Source organism: Caloenas nicobarica, chromosome Z, assembly GCF_036013445.1.
Source record: "Caloenas nicobarica isolate bCalNic1 chromosome Z, bCalNic1.hap1, whole genome shotgun sequence".
Taxonomy (NCBI): domain Eukaryota; kingdom Metazoa; phylum Chordata; class Aves; order Columbiformes; family Columbidae; genus Caloenas; species Caloenas nicobarica.
In genome coordinates this window covers 25,155,995-25,176,101 of record NC_088284.1, presented here as the reverse complement: position 1 = coordinate 25,176,101, position 20,107 = coordinate 25,155,995, and the positions used below count along the sequence as shown (strand labels likewise).

At 39.3% G+C, this 20,107-nt stretch overlaps 1 protein-coding gene across 1 annotated transcript in view; it reads right to left on the bottom strand.

The window, feature by feature from the left end:
* The window catches only part of ITGA2 (integrin subunit alpha 2), a 50,070-nt gene extending 31,851 nt beyond the window's left edge, over nucleotides 1-18,219 (bottom strand). The window contains exons 1-9 of the mRNA XM_065656077.1: nucleotides 18,020-18,219; nucleotides 9,001-9,110; nucleotides 7,442-7,533; nucleotides 5,014-5,128; nucleotides 4,499-4,626; nucleotides 3,201-3,349; nucleotides 1,942-2,092; nucleotides 1,345-1,510; nucleotides 26-99 (exon numbers count right to left, since the gene is read on the bottom strand). Of these exons, the coding sequence (XP_065512149.1) occupies nucleotides 26-99; nucleotides 1,345-1,510; nucleotides 1,942-2,092; nucleotides 3,201-3,349; nucleotides 4,499-4,626; nucleotides 5,014-5,128; nucleotides 7,442-7,533; nucleotides 9,001-9,110; nucleotides 18,020-18,219 (1,185 nt within the window). The remainder of the gene's footprint in view (nucleotides 1-25; nucleotides 100-1,344; nucleotides 1,511-1,941; nucleotides 2,093-3,200; nucleotides 3,350-4,498; nucleotides 4,627-5,013; nucleotides 5,129-7,441; nucleotides 7,534-9,000; nucleotides 9,111-18,019) is intronic.
* Between the last annotated feature and the right edge of the window lie 1,888 nt (nucleotides 18,220-20,107).

Below are 20,107 nucleotides of genomic sequence, written 5' to 3'. Positions count from 1 at the left end.
TCATTAAATAATTAAATTCACATACCTTTTTTTGTGAGTAATATGCACTGAAGCCCACCTGTGACATTTCCATTTGGAATGTATCACCTTGATCTGTACCTGGTAAAAAAAATATTTATATATGGGTAACCCTACAGAACCGCACAAGAGATCCAATATTGCTTCCTCTGAGTGTAGCTATACAGGGACTGTATGTTATTTTTTTACAAACAACAGAAATCTGAGAGCTAATAAACTGAATATTTTGAGGATTTAATGGCAGATCAGTAAGATGGAGCCATGATGCTACAAGTCTTTTCCAAAAGAAGGTAGAAGATGGTGATAAAAATGACTTGAATCAGTCTGCACATTATTGTCACTGTGGCTCCTTTTATGCTTCCTAGGAAGAACTAATATAAAAATACACTGAAATCAGCAGCTTTAACAAACGTATTTCTCAACTTTCAAGTGTATATTTATTATCATATAAGACTTATAAAACTGTTGTATTTGTCCTGGAAAATACTGTGACGTGTAGGAATACCTCCTAAGCTAGACGAATGAGAGTCAGCTAACTTGAATTCAATGAGTGTACCAAAAACCCAAGAGGGGGAACTCACCCAACCCCCTCTTGACTGGATTGGCAGCATGGGCCTGGTAAAGAATAGATAGAGGTGAGAAAGCAGGGAAGATTTCATCCTGAGCACAGGAAGGTTGCAGCCATGAAAAGCTCCTTAGGGAGGGCTGAATACAGGTCACAAGTCTCCCAAGTATAGTCTAGATCTGACTTTGAAAAGCTGGCTTTCGTGGATATGAAGTGTCTCTGAGTTTCCTCAAAAGCACCTTCCTCCAAACAGTACACAAAGGACTGTGAGCAATGCTAGAGATAGAGCCTGGTAGATGCCACACAGATTGCATTACTGTAGCTTTTGAGTTCTGTAATCAGTAACCTAGTCCTCCAATTCGCTTTTAAAAATCACAACTGCTTAGCATTAGCAGAAAAACACAGGTGAATCTGACAAGCATAAAGATAGATTTACTCCTCCGGTGGCAATAGCTCCAGATACATTTAGACACATATGGACAAGCCCCCAGTGGATGTCTGAAGCCCAGAACTTGATCGAATTTTTCAGCAACTGGATGATATTTCCTGCAACCTGCAGAAACTAACTTGAAGCTCAGGCTCACTAGGGGTGGGTTAGCTGGGGGAAAACCTGTGCAAGTCAGAGCCCTCCTGGGGAGCAGCCCACAGCTCCAGCTGCCCCTCATTTTCATAGTGCTACACTAAGGTGAAGTTAAATAAAATCCTTAGCTCATCAACTGGGGCAATCTGATCTATTTTTTCAGAGTCATTGAATATTTTACCTTCTATACTAAAAATGCGCTCTCCAAGTGTTCCTGCTTCTTCCAGTAGTGCAGCCTCAGATGACACATTAAAGAAATACTTCTCTGTTGGATGACTAGCAATTCCTTTGATTTCTTTAATTAGGTTTTTAGTATCAAGTTCGTTCCTGATTAAGTATCCCAAAACCTTGGGTAAAAAAGAACACAATAAGAAGAGTGAAGGAAATCAAGGTGTCACTCCATTTCCTTCTGTATTATTTGAGTTAATATTCTACACACATAAACAAATTACCTTCATTCATATTACTGAATTGCTTCTCTGACTGTATTCCTGTACAAGGCACCATTCATTTCAGAAAAATACATAAACCAAAGGAGAGAGATGAAGGAGAAAACCACTTAAGTTGCTCAGGTAATACTGGTTTTGCTTTTTCAGCCAGTGTAAGAGCAGTATTTCAGTATTTCATAAAGATTAATTTCACCTAGTTTCAGTCTCACCAGTGTAACAATGCATGCATTATATACAGCTTAGATATATATAACATGCACTTCTGTACATAAACAACAAAATGATCTTTCAAAAATTGCAGTGATATATATAATTATAGTATTACTTACAGCAATGCCAAATCTGGTTATGTTGTCTTCATTGCATTTACCTATCACTGTTTTCAAGTTGGAACCATCGTGTGATTCACCATCTGTCACAACAACCATTACTTTCGTGGCTGTTGGACGTCCTCCCGACTCAGGTGAGAAGGCATAATGTCTGTTATAAAATAGTAGATTTATCACATGTCAATTTATAATGGATGGAATTTGGTATACATACTGTAATGAATATGTCCATCACTGCCTTGGAACAAGGTGCATCTGTAGTGCTTTTTGTTTGGAAATTAATGATCTGCAATAAGAACTTTCAATTATGCACTTGATAACTTCTTCTAAAAGCACTGCTCCAAGAGCTATCAGAAATGTAATCAAGGAAGTAGAAAAAAGGCAAACCAAAACAAGACCAAGTAGAACTGGTATTATAGTATTTCTGATAGAAATGTATGTTTCAGGGAAAACAACATTTTTTTGTACAAATATTTCTAAATAAAAAGTTTTGGGTTTTTTTGTCAGAACTATTAATGTTTTGTAACACCAGATTACCCGGGAATTGCCTCCCCAAGTTCAAACAAAAGGGGGAAAGTATTAATAATAGGTTTCTCAATACTACTGGAAATATCGACTCCATTGAAGGCTAGGTCTGTCCCTAAAAAGGATTTTCAAGTCCATTTGATTCAACATGTACTTTGGCCTAGAGTCCTGTCCTTGATTCATCTGCAAAATAGCATCTCCCTATTGAGAAACAGACCTGATCTGTATACACATTCAGAATCAGAGTACATAGTTTTAAGTTTTTCCTATTTTTTATGCTGCTAGTGCTGCAGTGACAAACTGACAACAGACAAGAGATTTCCTCCTCTCTGCAATAAACGAAAGCCTGACCTGCAAACACAAATGTTACCGGTCCCACTGAATCCACTTCTTTTAATGGTTTTATATCTTTCCTGAGAGCTTGTCCATGGTGTTTGACGCACTGTCACATTTAGACATCTGTGACAGCCCAAACAATTCTGTTGGGTACCAGAACTACTTTAGTGTAGAGGTTAACCCAACAGTTACAGATGTGATTTTCAGCAAGTCTAGTTTACAAATCCATCTACTGTTCTGCATGGAGCACTGTAAATATACCTGACAGATTCTGGCAGTCACTGGGAACCTCAGAGTCTCCAAGAATGTGCACTCCCAGTGGGAACAAAATTCAGGATGTGTCTGTTCTTTGTAAGGTAAGTTATAACAGGTGCGCAGTAATCGTCAATGTGTTTTACCTTGCATTGTCAATGGCTTTGAAAGTATTAGTTAGATCTCCTCCCTTCTGATACGTTCCCTCCATTGCTTTAACAACCTCCTCCTTTGTTTGATATGTATTTAAGTTGAACACTACACGTGGATCATTAGCATACTGAATTAAACCCACCTATGCAATAAAGAAATTATGTTAGGTTATCATCCATTACAATCAGTGAAATAGAATCATGATGCTTACATATTTTTCAGGTTGGAGTAAAAGATCTGCAGATGCACATGGGGTTATAATTTTATTTCAACATACATACAAACAATTAATATTAACACTTTTGGAAAGCAAAGAAAGATAAAATGCTCTTGCACCTTGTATAATTTATTATGGACTACAATATGTTAATGCAAACTATCTGAAATAGCAGGCATTAAATGTGTGCTTGGTTACTTTGGAAGAGCTGATGGATAGCAATAATACAGGGAGCTCTGGGAAGAATGAGAAAATAGCAAAAATTATACAAGTTGATAGCACTTCAATTTGATCTCTTCTAAGGAAATCCAAAAGGTTAGTTACTTGACAGCACTATAAACCCTATTTATTTTTAATACAGATGAAGCTAGAGACATATACTAAGATGTACATTTAGTATGAAAGAAAAGAAAGAGAAGATGCTAAAGGTGAGGTTCAGAAAGGACTGAGCAGGAAGTCTAGCTTTAAAGCACCTCATTCCAAAGTTGCCCATGGAAGAAGGCAGCCTTTGGGAGAAAGATTTCCAGTGCCCCAGTCTTTGTTCTCAGAACTGTTTACGGAAAATGGACAATTGTAAAGATAAAATGTTTTTTAAAAAAAGCAATAAAATTTTCCTTACCATAACCAAATTAAAAGGAAAAAAGAACTCAAGAATCAGATAGCAACCAGCAGGAGAACTCCTATTTTAAAGACGCAGCAGTTGGAGAGTAAGAGCCATACAAAAAGCCCATAAAATATCTGCTCTACTTTTTCCACACCTTCACAGGCTACATTTTAATCACTTTTACACCTAATGCGTGAAAGAAATCTGACGCCACCAGATATAACTCAGACTTCTATTTCAGTTGGTTTATGCTTTCAATCAAATTACTAATCCCTTTTCAAATAGGTTGGCTGTGAGATAAAAAACTCAATACTGAAAGATACAGGACAACTGCATAATCTGTGGCTTTGGGGGAGGTAATATAGTTATGCTAAAGCACACTTGGTTTCCCTTCAAATTGCTAATAAAACCCATCGCCTTTTTTTTTTTTCTTTTTTCCTTGGTCTTTCTCAAAGATGTCCTTGACTTACCTGGGTTTTGTTAAGGCCTATGTGTAAGCCTTGTACAAATTTTTTCAAAAATGCCCGCACAGCATCCCAGGGATAAATGCTGTTTGACTCATCACAAACCACCACAACATCTATGACAGAGGAGCACTCTAAAACAAAAATAAGAAGTGGAGATTAAATAAACTTTTAGTCTCAATATAACTACAACCTTTTGGCTAAATCCAGAGGTGCACATTTAGGTCTCACACAGGCAACACTTCAGATCAGGACAGTTTTGCCAGAATGTAGCCTCAATAGAAGCAGGTGCAGATTTTGAACATGTGCTGGTACAATGCCTCTGAATTCAGAGGAGTAAATCCATATTCATATCAGCACTAGATCATGATTTGTCAGTCCTTGCATGTGAACCATGGGACTTTGCTTTTTGCACATACATTTAAAAAAAAATCCCAAATTAGGAGTCCCCAACACAACATATCTTGGTTTCACTTTATATGTATTTTTTAATTGAATCTGATTTGCACACGTTGCCTTACTTTGAACAGCAGGAGAAAAGCTTCTTAGGATCTGGAAACTTGGACTGATTTCAGAACAGACTCCTGTTGCATAGTATTGGCTTCCACACTGCTGTGCCCACAAGGGACCACAAGTCTTTAAAAATAACAACAAAAGAAACTATAAAAATAACAAATACTTGTCTCACTGTATCTATACATAAAAGCACAATAAGCAGAACTACAGGCATATAGGGTCAGAAACGCCCTCTTGGGTTATCAGGCCAAATCCCTTGCAATCATGGTGACAATGTAACCCCTCAGATAGAGTTCCTCACTAAAAGGATTTTCTATTCATTATCATCCTAGTGCCTCTGGCAAGCTAGCCCCTCCAGACTATGCACAGCTACAACATCTAGGGTCTGCAAAAGATCTGTGCCGTTTTAAACTACCTGCTCTACAAACTACTGGTTTAAAACTAGGGTTGGTATTTGTACATCACTTATAAGCATGCAGAGAAATATTTCCACTAACCAGGAGGTGGCATCAGAGCCATGAGCGTGCATGTTGCTGTGAACATGCAGAGAGCTTCTCTTGTGGTTATGTCCAATAACTACCAGTAGTGTGAGCAGACTGAAGAGTTTTGTGATCAGTGCACACACACACACATATATTAATTTGAGAAGCCTCGTTCCCAACGGAAATTCACTTTGCTAAAATATTTCCAAGTTAAACTTCACCATCACCTCCAGTAAGGGTGCAGCTTCACAGTATGCACCGTCTTATTTAGCTGCAGGTAAAAGAAGTGTGGCCCTGGCCTCACATACCCCTCAGCTACATGTTTCTTTGCCTTCTCGGGACAACAATCTTGCATCTTTGCTGAAAATTATCTCTGTAAAAATAAAAGTTTTCATCTGGATCAACCAGCTGGTTGCATGACAGCCGCACCTCTGATATTAGAAGGATTTTTAGAGAAGTACCTAGATAAAAAAGACAGATGCTGAGACAGTATTTCATCATGAGGATATTTGGAGGGGGCAGGGATTTTCTTTTCGAAAGAAAATAACGTTAGGAGCTCAAGGCAAAAACATAACCTCTACACAACCTCTGCTCAACAGTTCTGAAAGAAATGGTAACTTCATCACACATACTTTCTGATTGCCCTGTCCACTAGAGGGACCATGGAAAAGAGAAAATGTGACATCTCTATTCAGGATGAGAAGAGACAGGGAAGAGCATTACCTTTTTCTCAAGAATATTGAAGAAAGATAATTAAAGGCAGAAGTAAATGGAAAATGAGCTATATCATACACTGGTTTACTGGTGGTAGACCACATCAATCTACCCTAACGTATTTGACAAGATGGCAGATTTTCTATACAAGAGAAAGGAAGTATATCTACATTATCTGATTTTGAGACAAGTGGTCTTTTTAGCTGCTACATGGGGCACGATTAGATTTACTGGAAAAGATGGATATTTACACAGGTGAGAGGTACAAAACAAATTATCTATATCAACAACTATGAAGCTGGAGGGGAGGAGAGTTACTAGTCTTTAATTTACAGTTATTTTTAATTTAAATTTCTTTTTAGATCAATCTCATTCATCTATGTCCTAGTCTTCCTGTGTATTGGTGGTAACTCAAAATTGTGATGTTAATCTTGGACCATAAAATAGAAATGTTCTGATAAACTTTGCTGATCTTCACTTTAAAAAAAAAAGTTCTAATGTTCTAGAATTGTTACAGTCATAAATTTAAGATGCATCATTGATGCAGGGGAAAACTGAAAGATCACATTTCAATAACTAAAGAACTTGAAAAGTGGAATGTAAGAAAGGGGCATAGACTTGCCCTTAAGGACTGATGTTAGGAAATGCAGACATAAACTGGCAGTCAATGAGTGTAAGAGTGGGGAACAAATGGATTGGGCGCAGGCTGATTGCAGGGTGACCATAAGCATGCAGCCAGCAAGCAAAGCAAATACAGCCTAAAGATATGTGACAAAAAGCACTTGCAGTAGAGACACGGAAATACCCAATACGCTATATAGTGCCCTGGAAAGACTCATGTGGAATACAGCATAGATCTGGTCATTCATGTTTGAGAGAGGTATAGTTAAAAAAGTGTGTTTCAGCCAAAAGCCTGTGTTTTTGTTTCGCAAAACAAAGAAAAAAGGAGAATGATGTGGGGTGTTAAGTACAGAATGGAGAGTTCACATGTAGGGAGATGGGAGCTGTTCCTTTCAACTAAAGGCACAGCATTGCCACAAGAACAAACTGAGAGGAACTTAGATCAGAAATGCGGAAAAAAGTTGTTAACCATCAGTGAAATTCTTAAGCACCTTTCCAACAGGACTAAGCATGCCTCTGAAAAACGTAATGAGCACATGGAAATCACTGCCCTGTACTTAGGATACCTGTGGGAAGCAATCACACGGTGTGTACTGAATAGGTCCTTGATACGTACCAAAAATCCTCCAGTTTGTGGGTTCTGTATCAGAGTCAAGCCAAGGTTCATGTCTTCCTTTATCTCAGTCACATTTGGAATATTTATTAAAGCTGAAATAAAAAGAGATCAAGTACTAACAGAACAGCAAATAATATGTAGAAGCAATTTAGTAAGTTAGAATTCATTTTTGCAAGCTTGCTTTCTCAGAATCTAAGACACCTTTTCCAAGTGTCTGCATACAATTTTGAGACAAAAGAAACAAAAGCTAATCTTTGTCAAAAATTTGCTAATGATTAACTATAGACATTAATTAATTATAACTATTTAGAGTATCTGCCCTCAACAGAGATGAAGGCAAAAGAGAGGAAGAAAAGGTCTACCTATTGAGTATTTTTGGCTGGTTGAGTAGCTGCAGCTGAGCAGCTACTGTTACATTTCTCAGGACACCAGACTCCTCTGATCCAGTATCAGGCTTTAGACAAAAATCTGGAAGGAGTGATGCCACACCACAAACAAACATAAAGTAGGCATCTCAGCATGCTCTACTGCCCCATATCTTTACTGTATCCAAAAGTATCTATTTTATACTCAGTCTTCAAACAAAGAGGCAGAAAAGACATCATAAAATATTATATATACTAAGTGCTATTCAAAATGAGAATGTAACAAGTGTTACCTTAAGACCATGGTGGCCTCCTCCAGCTGCTCTGGCCCAGGACTCTCCTGCCTTGCCTTGGGAGCCCAGCCCAGTGCCTGGTGACCTGAGGCCTCTGCCCAGGCTGAGGGATGTGGCACCAGTAGTGAAACCAAGCACATACCCAAGACACACACACAGACACACACAGACACAGAGGGCCCTGACGGTGCCGGTCACACAGGCTGTCACAGACAAGGCAGTGTCCAGGTGTGGGGTGTGCTCCTCCTGTGCCGGCAGAGGCAGGAGGTCACTACTGCAAGGAACACACACACACACACAACACTATGGGTTCACAAGCACATGCACATTTGCAGATCCCCCAAGTACTGACATGGCCTCTCTGTCTGCCCCATGGCTCCCCTACTCACCAGCTCACCCACCTTGCTGCTTGTGCTCACATGCACACCTGTCTCCCACGCACTCCATGTCTGCAAGTTCCACTGGGCATACCATCATGGAACCCCCAACCAGTGACCATGGTCCCACTCCAGCTGCCAGCTCTCTGACACTGAGCTCTGGCCCCCAGCAGCTGGTTTCGGGACACAAACTGTTCCCACCCCACAGCTGGAAGTTAAAGACCCCAATTGCTCCAGCAGCTGATGTTGTGACCCCAGTGGCTCCAGCAGCCGGCACCACTGGCTGGGGCACTGCAGCCCAACCTGGCTCCAGTGTCAGGCACCTACTCCACTCACACACACATGGGTCTCACCAGCAGCTGGCAGCGAATCCTTGCAGCACACTCACATACACGTAAACATGACAGAGACTGTGTTTGTGTAGATAGATTGTTAAGAAAAGATTTCATAAAATAGATTAGCCTGGTAGAAAAACATGGAAAAAAATGAACAATTGTAGCAAGACATTATTTGTTACAACCTACCTTGCAGATCAAATTTTTTACAAGTGGTTTTGGACGCGCCAACAGGACACGCATAGATATCTCCAGTTCTGTTAGCAGGATAGCCACTCCATGGTGAACCAACCAACAACCTAACGTAACAGTAATTTCATTAGGTATTTAATGATACTGGAGAAGTCCAGCACCATTATCACATAACACACTGTAGGTGAGAGATGAGGCTTTCACCAGGTGTAGCAGCTGAGGCACTCAAGAGTCTTCTCTAGAGCTGTTCAGAAGCTTTATCTGCGTGTTTATACATTTGATTTACCAGGGGCAACTTTGGTGGAGAAGCCTCTGGGGATTAGACTTTTATTTGAATACATAATTGAATACATATATTGTTGTTTCTGTGACGTTATGTCATAGTGTCAGAAGAAATACAGCAAATATATTAATATACACAGACGCATGCAAATTTAGAAATATATACATTGGGGACTGAGAGACAAAAAATTCATTGTCCTGTCAGTTAACAGTTAACGGATTCCTTTTAAGTTATTCTTTTAACTGATAAGAAGTATTTCCTACAGGATCTGCTCAGCAACAGCCAAATGCTTATGCCTGAGCTTGAATACTACCACACCTTGACAACACTGAGTCAGAAAGAAAATATTGCAGGTGATAACAGTCTTCTGCATGAAGTATTTAATCTGAAAAAAGAAAGTTAAGGCTTATGATAATTTGTGCCTACAATACATAGTGATATGCTTTCTCTGACTCATTGCTTCATCTGCCAATGTCCCCTCCAATATCTGCTCCTCAAGATCTCTTTAATTTTTATCTGAAAGCCTTCACAAAACTGGTTCACCCCTGGGTGTTTTTCAGCACAACTCAAGAGAGTGTAACCACCAGACAGTACGGGGCCATGTAGGGCTGGTAGAGGAGGACAATTCTTTATACAGTTTAACAAGAAGTGAAACAAGGGTAAGGCAAAACACAAGTATAGGAAGATGATCCCAAAGGATACAAAAAAATGAAATGAATCATTAGAAAGCAGGGTCTGTGGGTATTTGCTCCAGCAGCAATATGACTTTCCCTTCATACAGAACAGTCCATGGTAGTAATTCATGTATTTACAGGACAGTAAAAGGACAAGCAATGGGAGCCCAGAACAGAATATGGAGTTTCATAAGAAACCATCTCTTTACACCTGATCAATAGATTGCTAAAAGTAAAATTGTCATTCTTTAAAACTTTGTAGGTAGCTAATGCAAATACCTTGCACTATATAAAGAACACATTTTATGAAATCATTATGTTTCAAAGCAATTGCAATATATCTTATTAACTTTCCAGGGACCATCTAATTTTACCACTGCAATTTTATAACTAGTTTGAATAAAATGGCTTTGAAAAAAATACACAGTTTTAGATGCACAAGCAAAAGTTCAAGTCCTTTTTAGCTTTCTCAAAGAAAATACTGCTAACTGCATTTTTTTTAGTTTATTCCATTTCAATTAAACACAAACTTAAAAGCACAAATAATGTTATTCTGTTTTACCAGTTCAGTTGGGGGTAACTTCAGATTCTATTTTCTGCATGTAGGAATACTTCAAATATACCCACTTCCTCCTCAATTACCTTGTTGAAAAACAGTGATTATGCAGGTGGCAGGAACAGGATTTTGTATACTTTTAGCATCTCTAAAACTGCAGCTCAGGTTCATATAAATACCTCTCTCTATAAAAACAGTGTATGTTACACTAGCTGTGATCTTCTTGTTATTTTCTGAAGGAATATAGCCTTTCTGCACGGTGGAAACCAGAATCACCACAGCTCAGGACCAAACAACCATAACTCATGAGAAACTACTCCATCAGTCATGTGCTGATAGAATATGCCACCTGTAAACACTTACAGTGACACAGAGGGCTGGAGCTGGTCAATAGTGATTGACAGGAGGAAGACACGGTGTTACCGTCTCCACCCTTGTTAGGTGCTACGGAGTTATTTACAGTTATGGAAAGTTAACAGGGCTGATGTTAGGGAGAATAGGCTAGCAGTTTTTGGGGAAAAAGAAACAGTTTTTAAAACGATGGGAGCAATGCATGTGTAATATCTGAAACTGGAACAGCTTTTCAGCCTTAACTGTCAAGCTGAATGTTGCACTGTGTACATTTATAAATATTTGTATGTTTTTTCTAAGTTTCCCAGAACGCAAATAAATTTCAGAGTCACTGCAGGAGGACAGCTACTGTTCAAGGAATGACCTTAATGGAGCTTGGAAATACCTCCTGCACCACTCCACCTGGTCACGAAACTCACAGTAAATCTCTGGCATCACTTTGCAGCCACAGGTTATCTTGAAGCCCAAAGCACATAGTTTCACTCACAAACAGAATGAGAACAAGAGGAGGAGAAGTGGGCTTGAGACCTAGCTGTCTCCAAATTCAAGTCTAACTCCCAAGTCTAACTCCAACCCTCATCCTCGCTATTCCCATAAACTGGAGACAAACACCATCCATTGTTTAGAAAAAGCATTTCTCTCCCTTTCAGCATGCCTATTTGCACTCACTCTATAGGCTTTATCCTGCTCAGCAGTAATGTGGGCTGTGAGACTCACGTTTTCCATAACCTCAACATTAATTCCGACCCAGGCATCTATTTATACCAAAGAACCATCACTCTTCATAGCCAATGAACTTCTAGAAATTAATATTGAAACAGGTATTCTGCTTTTGCTAGCCCTAAAACTAACCTTGTAGCTGTTGCAGGGTAAAACCAGAAAAATATAAGCCAAACATGATGAACTCTTCTAATTTTAAACCCAAATTGAAATCTATACCAACAGTATCCAAAGTAAACTTAATTTTGTCTTTCATTTAGTTTTTAGCTTACACTGCTCATACTTCACTGGAAGTTATCATACAGCCTTCCCCTTTGCTGTACTAGCCTTTCTTGTCCATAAATATCAATGCCATAACTATGTTGTAGGTATATGCTACTCCATACACAAAATTTAACACTTAGAACTGACTATTGCCAATACTGTGATTTTCAGAAATGAACAGAGCTATTAAATCCCTTCTTTTATTTGACTTAAGTAGTCTAGCCTGCCATTAATGCACTCCTGAGAAAAAGTTACTAACAAAATTCTGCCCAGCCTAGCCCTCTACTTTTAATTGCCAACCTTGGAGTTCCTAGGAAATAACTTAATTATTAATTCCCTTGTATCCTGAGCCTTACTTAAGCTTAATACTAGCCATAATCTATGTTAGAAATGAGTAAGTCCTACTAGTCTTTGAAAAATTAACATAAACCATTACAGTAGAGAGTTAGAAAATATTGCTCTGGCAAAATGCATGTGTATCTTTCCGAAACATCAAAAGTGAATAAAGCAAGAGAGTATCTGGCTAGCATCCTGCTAACTACAAAAATATTTTTCTATTGTGATTAAACAGGATGCACACAAAGCAGAGTGAAACAGAATGTATCAGGGAAGAATGCAAGAAATGAGTACTAAAATACTTGAAAATGCTTGTTTACAAATAAACTATATCATGTATAGTGTATTAATTAAGGGTCTTTTTCAGACATGAGTTAAATATTTATTTTTACAAAACTTCCTTATGTGTCCTTGTAGACTGTCTTTACACAATACCATAGTGATTAGTATGTAATATTGCCACTGATTTTATTACTCAGCTCTTTAAACAGTCTACAACACTGTATACAAAGCAATGAACTACATGAAGTCAAATAAAGTTCAGCGGCAATGCCATACCACACAGGCTGCAAGAGTGGTAGATCAAAGAGCAACAGGAATTATTTCTGGGAAATTACACCATGACAAAGCTAGTAACTGGCAAAGTGTGATGTAGCAGAAAACAAAATCAGAATTCATGGTGAAGGGCTGAATTCCCAGCTGTTGTCAGAGCACATTTTATGTCTTCTGGATGCTTTTTTTTTCTTTTATTTTCCTGCATTCGTTCTTCAGTGTGTTTTTTCAAACACAAAGATGGCTAATAGGAAATAGGAAAATAAAAGTAGAAAGGACCTCTTAAATCATCTGGTGCTTTTCCTTTCAATTACAGGAAACGATGAATAGATATGAAGACCAAAAAATTCTTCACTCTCATGCAGGCTTCTTTGCACACCCTAAAGCACTTATCGCCATCTTTTGAACAGAAGACTCATAACTTCAAAAACTACAGCAAAGTATGGCAAGAGAGTTTGACTGACAGACTTAAAAGGCCTATAATCCAGAAGCCAGAGCTCCTTCTCCAAGCAGGAAAAAGGCAAGCTGTAGGGCATGCAGTCAGGAGAAGCAAAAGCAGGCAAAGAACTCAGCATTAGCAGTGGTGCTGGCACTGAAAAGATGGACTTGTAACAATGGCAGCATTTTGTCAAAAAAAAAAAAAAGTTGGCAGAAAGTACCCTCCTCATCAAAATAAGAAGCCTTTGAAAACGTACTGATTTCAAGAAAAGTTACAGAATCACAGAATCACAGAATGTTAGGGATTGGAAGGGACCTCGAAAGATCATCTAGTCCAATCCCCCTGCCAGAGCAGGAACACCTAGGTGAGGTTACACAGGAAGGCGTCCAGGCGGGTTTTGAATGTCTCCAGGGAAGGAGAATCCACAACCCCCCTGGGCAGCCTGTTCCAGTGTTCCGTCACCCTCACTGAGAAGAAGTTTCTTCTCACATTTAAGTGGAACCTCTTGTGTTCCAGCTTGAACCCATTACCCCTTGTCTTACTGTTGGTTGTCACTGAGAAGAGCCTGGCTCCATCCTCATGACACCCACCCTTTATATATTTATAAACATTGATGAGGTCACCCCTCAGTCTCCTCTTCTCCAAGCTAAAGAGACCCAGCTCCCTCAGCCTTTCCTCATAAGGGAGATGCTCCACTCCCTTCATCATCTTTGTGGCCCTGCGCTGGACTCTCTCCCGCAGTTCCCTGTCCTTCTTGAACTGAGGGGCCCAGAACTGGACACAATATTCCAGATGAGGTCTCACCAGGGCAGAGTAGAGGGGAAGGAGAACCTCTCTGGACCTACTAACCACCCCCCTTCTAATACACCCCAGGATGCCATTGGCCTTCTTGGCCACAAGGGCACAGTGCTGGCTCATGGTCATCCTGCTGGCCACCAAGACCCCCAGGTCCCTTTCCCCTACACTGCTCTCTAATAGGTCATTCCCCAACCTGTACTGGAACCTGGGGTTGTTCCTGCCTAGATACAAGACTCTACATTTCCCCTTGTTATATTTCATTAAATTTTTCCCCGCCCAACTCTCTAGCCTGTCCAGATCTCGCTGGATGGCAGCACAGCCCTCTGGTGTGTCAGCCACTCCTCCCAGCTTGGTGTCATCAGCAAACTTGCTGATAGTACACTCAAACTTGCTGTAGTACACTGCTACAGAAATTTGTCTTTTCAGTGTCTTATTGATCTGAAGAGGCAATACACCACCTCAGAAGAAAGGCTGCTCAAATTTGATGACTAGTGAGCAGTATGCAATGATTTTTAAAACTAGTATTGCAGTGATTATGTGATGTAACAGTAAGGCCAGTGCATATTAAGGTGTCATCACTGACATGATGTGGAATGAAACAAAATATTTTAACAAATAAAAATCCCGTAACATAAACTCTAAACAAGAATTTTAAAATTCTAAGTCCTGAGCACACGGACACAACTGGGCCCAGTGGCTGCAACTTGATACCAACAGTACCTTGATGGCAGACTGAGATTTTAGCTCTGTTGTGGGTTGTATCCACAGACTGAAGACACATATGAGTAGGAAGAAGCATTTTGACAGCTATATACAGCTATTCAATCTTCCTTACCTGAGAGGGATATAAAACCAAATCACAGTATGGACTAACTGCTGCTGTCTTTGCAGAATGTACTACCAGCTGCTGTTAAGGGCACACATGGTCAAGATGAATTTGACAGGGTAAAATCCACCTTTCTAAAAGATTGTGTTTATAAAAATAACAGAGAATTTGGTCTCAATTTAAGGTTCAAATATGGATGATCTCATGACAGGGAGAATCAGAGCATAAACTGAATGATGTTTCTGTTGTAGGTAATTATTTGTGTGGTGGATTGCCTAAACTGTTCTAATTGATGAGTTTCTTTGGTGTTAACAATTTTCCTTGAGTTCATTAAAGAGGTCCTGTTTTGAAATTCCCACCAGACACTGTGAAAAGCTTGAGCTGTGCTTGACTTGAAAGTTTGTCTTTATTTATGAGCATCACATGCCATCAGTGCCCATCAATGCACAGCAGACCAGTGCCCAATTATCTTGGATCATCTGACCCCACACAAAAAGGGCTCCCTTGCTGGTTTGTGTCATGGCTTCCTGATACATACCAGCCTCCTCTATAGCCCTGCACTCCTCATTGGATGGTCTTTCTTCTTCTCTCTGAACTCATCTCCAAGCAAAAGTGATAACCTACTGCTGCATGCAGTCCCAGTTCTAGAAATTCTCCTCTCTTTATCATTGTCTATAGCCCTTATTGCCTCAGGAGATGTACCTCACAGAAATATAGCTGAATAATATTATATAAATAGCATCTGCTGGTTTGTCTGTATTTCTCCTTTCTGCTCTTCGAGGAGGATTTTCAAAGCTGTTTTTTATGGAGCACCGTGTGATTTTATTAACAGAAGCAATGTTTAAGAAGTGATGAAATTTCTGGTAGGTCTCAGATTCTGGATAACCTCTCCCTCTGAGAGAGGTGTCACCCAGCAGTATTTGATGCAGTGAGCAGCCTCACTGTGCCTGAACATAGTTTTCAAGTGCATCACATTCTTGCTCCACAATGGCAGTCTCTTCATAAAAGCATATGGTGAAAAATGGTCCCCTCTGACTGAAAGCAGCGTCCTGATCTTACATGAAGCTTGGACTGTTTATCTTGCTCCTACTTCAGCCACATCAACAAGCATTCTGCACATGGACTGCAGCCTCTAGGTTGCTTATAGGAGAACCCAACTCTACTGAACAGCTTGGGTGTTGTGATTTTTTGGCTGTGTTTTTTTTTGTTTTTTTTTTTTTTTAATACTGCACACAAGAAAAAGTTCTGTTGTCCAGAGGAAAAGAAAATAGCCTAGAAATGAAAAGAACAAGAGAGTAAACCATGACTGGCTGGGGGTTTTTTTGAGCTTGTCTAACGATTTCTTGAGAAGAAGACTGAAAACAGTCTCAAACAAATCATGGTTACATGAACAAGGGCTGATGAAATTCCCCTGACATTTGGAGATAGGGTCAGACACCACGCAGTGAATGAAGAAACGATGAAGTGCCAATCTACAGAAAAGTTTTCCAGATTCATAATATTCACATAATTGGGAGAAGATAAGAAATGTTAATCCAAAGCTACTTTCTTTCCTGAACTCCACCACACATTATCCAAGTAAGTGGTAGTGGAGGAGTTTTTATATCAGAAGTAAAATAAAACAGGGAAATATAAAACATAAATAGCTTGGGTGAGTCTGGAACTTAGTGCTCCTGTTGCAAGCTTATAGAAAAACTGACAAGGATAAAACACAAGACATAATTTCTCCATGTATAAGCCAAAGCATTCAGTTCACTTGAGGCAGACATTCCTGTTCTCCTTCAGTAGCTTTACACAGAAGTTTTTTAAAAAGAAAGCTCTGATCTATGGGTGACTAAACACATAATTAAAGCAGGCAGAAACACAGTGAGAAGCCACCACAACTTCAGGCAAGGAGAGCAGGCAGGTTGGGAGCCCACCCAAGGGTGGGTGAGGAAACACTGAGCTCTTAGGTCAGAGCATACAGCTCTGCTCTCCTCTTACTTTGCCTCCTGGTCACTGGCAGTAAACACAGTAATGTCAGCAGTGCACAGAGATCTAGGTAGTCTTACATCTTTGTATGTGCAATCAGTTGCAACTGCACGGCATCTTTGTGCAGGGCTACGCATAAATGTTTCAGCTAGTTCAACAGTTTTTATGGGATTTTCCAAACTTTAACATTTTCAGATGCATTTCCATGTGTTTTAGATTTTGATATCTTTCTTTTACTGAAAAAAGTTCAGTTACTTACTATCTGTCCATTATCACTTAGGAGAACATGCCAGCTGGTGGCTATTTTTGTTCTGATACTGTTTCAATCTATGGAGAATGACACAACTAAAACATTGCCTTGGCTTATGATGATATATATAACTTGTGAGACCTTCCACTATAGACTTAAAACCATATACACACAAGTAACCACCTAGAGTAGTTGAGTAACGCTGACCTATTTATAGGCATACAGTCCTTGCCATGGCAGACCCCTTAAGCTTTGGGGTTGCTCAGGGTGCAGAAAGGGAAACAATGTATTTTCCACTAAATGGGCATACTCTGGTTAATATTTTAAAGTTCTTTTTGAAACCAATGTCACTACAAAAAAAATGTTACTAATTACTCTATTCATCAAGCCCAATGTTGTGGCAACAGTGGATTTCACATCTAATTTTATGGCTGAAGAGATGCAGTGGACATGAGGCCTTTGATAGGATTGTATTATTCTATACATCCAAATATGCTGTCCCTTGAGAAGTGAACAATTAATACTGTACCAGACACAAAAATAATATAAATTTAAGTTCACTTGATTTTAATATTAATAACTAGAATTTCTTAGCCCTAATCATTTGTTTTAACCTCAAAAATGCTAAAATGGAAAAATGTCACACATATGTAATGTATAACAAAGATGCCATTGGTGCAGGAAGGAATGAAATAAGAGTTAAAATTTTACAGAAATTGTGAGTCTGAGGGAACTGATACATTTGAGATGAAAATAAAAGATTAATAGAAGGAAAGACCTCAGATCATATTGTGCAATGAAAAAAAAGCCTTTAGGATGTTTCAAGTTTTGTTTTAATAACATAAGTATTTATTTGTAAAAAGATAACTCTAATATATAAAGGAATGAACCAGAATGCATTTAATTGAAATGTAGAATTATAAAAGAAAAAGGAGGTACAACATTTTTTCCGTAACTTTTTAACTGGATATATAACAAGCTGTTCAAACTGCTTACCATTTGCCTTGTTCATTTATAAACTGTTGAACGGCGTATCCAAACTGCTCTCTTGATGGACCAGAAAATATTTTTGCCTCTAGGAGCCCAACATTGTAGGCTTCACAGCAGTTATGAAGAATGCCTGTTAACAGAAAGATTATGATTATCACAGAAGCAATTAGAGAAGAATTTTGATCCCAGGGAAAAAGGCTCTCCATCTGTGCCACCTCCCCCAACAGAAGAAAATAAAATGCAGCCTTTGACACATGCAAGAAAAAAAATGTCTTTTCTCTATAGTACCCATCTGCCCATGTGTAATGCCTGTCTAGCACTCTTTATACATGTTACAATACTGTGGGCAGAGATCAATGACTCATTTGCTGTTTGCCCTACCAAAAGTTGCAGCATTAAGAAAGGGAATGGTTTAGCTTAAGGAAAACAAGAAATATGATTCAGAGGTCTGTTATCTTCCTTTACCTTAAGGCATAAGTTCAGCTTATGGCACAGTAAGCACATCAACAACCTGCTGAGGTACATCAAAACGAAAATGCACTGACTGTAACTGCTAATACTATTTGTATTCGAGTGTCTATCTGCAACTTAATGTTTGAAGCACTGGAACAAAAATCAGATTGTCTACTGCATCAGAAAACCTACGTTTTTGAGTCATTTCATTATCATGCCAGAAGCCTTTGTTTTCAGTCCAAACAATCTGAACAGTTGTCGAAACAAGAAAACTTAGAAATACAAACACGCAAGATAGAACAGCATTAATAAATCATGACACTTAACACTGAAACTCCATTTTGCTGTGGTCATGGTCTTAATTGCTTTTTCTTGGGTACTTGCATGCCTAGGAATACAGGTATGCTACTCCATGCCATTCCATGCCATTTCGGGGGGAACTGGCAGTGTAGGCTGGGGACAAGGTACTAAAGTGTTATGAGTCTGCTGGGCATGGAGGCCCACTCCTCCTTCACAAAGGACCTGATTTCTTTCTTATCAAGAGCTGTAGGTGGACGTCTAAGAGAATGTCCTCTAGAGAAGCTGCAGGAAAAGGGCCAGAGTCTCCTAATAGCCAGGAGCAGATAACTTCTCCCCTGCTTGGAGGTGGAAAGACTGAGAAAATGGTGACATCCCAGGAACAAGCTACAGCCCAGCTGAAGAACACCTTAGGGTTCCTGAGAACCCTCCAAAAATGGCAGAGCTTGAAGAAATCATGACCTGTGGTTGCATTGAGGAGCTACTGCCCAAGGTTCCCAGGTGAGGCAGGTTCACGGAGTTGCTCATGGATTAAACAACCTCGCTCGCATTTCCCCTCCCTTCCTGTTTACCCAGACAGAATGAGTTTTTTAGTTATTTAGTATGAATCATTGTGTTGTAAAGTGGCAGCCTTCCTGATAATCCCTTAAATCAGGGACCCTTTAAGGAGAGATGTGCCTGTCTTTGGCATCTTAAAAACATAAGCTTAAATTCTAAGCGTTTCTCTAGTTTTGATGGGCAGAGAGCCCATTGCTGGTATCAGTCTCTTCCAGGTCCCAAAACCAGCTTTGGAAGGGAGGTTAACAGGGATTATATCAGCATAAAAGAGCCTATCACAATAGCTTAGCTGTAATAGTAATAATAACATCATAGTAAAAACATTAAAATCACAACTGGAGGTTTGCAGGCAATGTTCATGACATAAAAAATTTCAATGCATTTTGTGCTTTTGCCTATGGAATAGAAACCACAAACATTACTAGCAGAAAACTAAATACAACTCACACAGTCACTACTTTTTTACCACAAACTCAAAACAGGAAATCATATATGAGTTATTTCAAACAACTGCTATCTACAGCTGGCCTCTGAAAAGCAAGCAATTACCCTTTGCTAAAAGTATAGTTCCTTGAGAAACATCCTTAGAAATAAATACATTTCCTGAGTCATGTCATTTAAGACTAGAGAAGAGAATGTGTACAGATATATCACTCTGTGTTTCGCAATACTTTTGACACTAAACATAACCACATATATTCATAGTTCAAGTCTGGGTTTTGGGGAAAGGGAAGAATTGTCATAGATACTGGGTATTGCCAGAAACTATTTTGTGATCTAGCATAC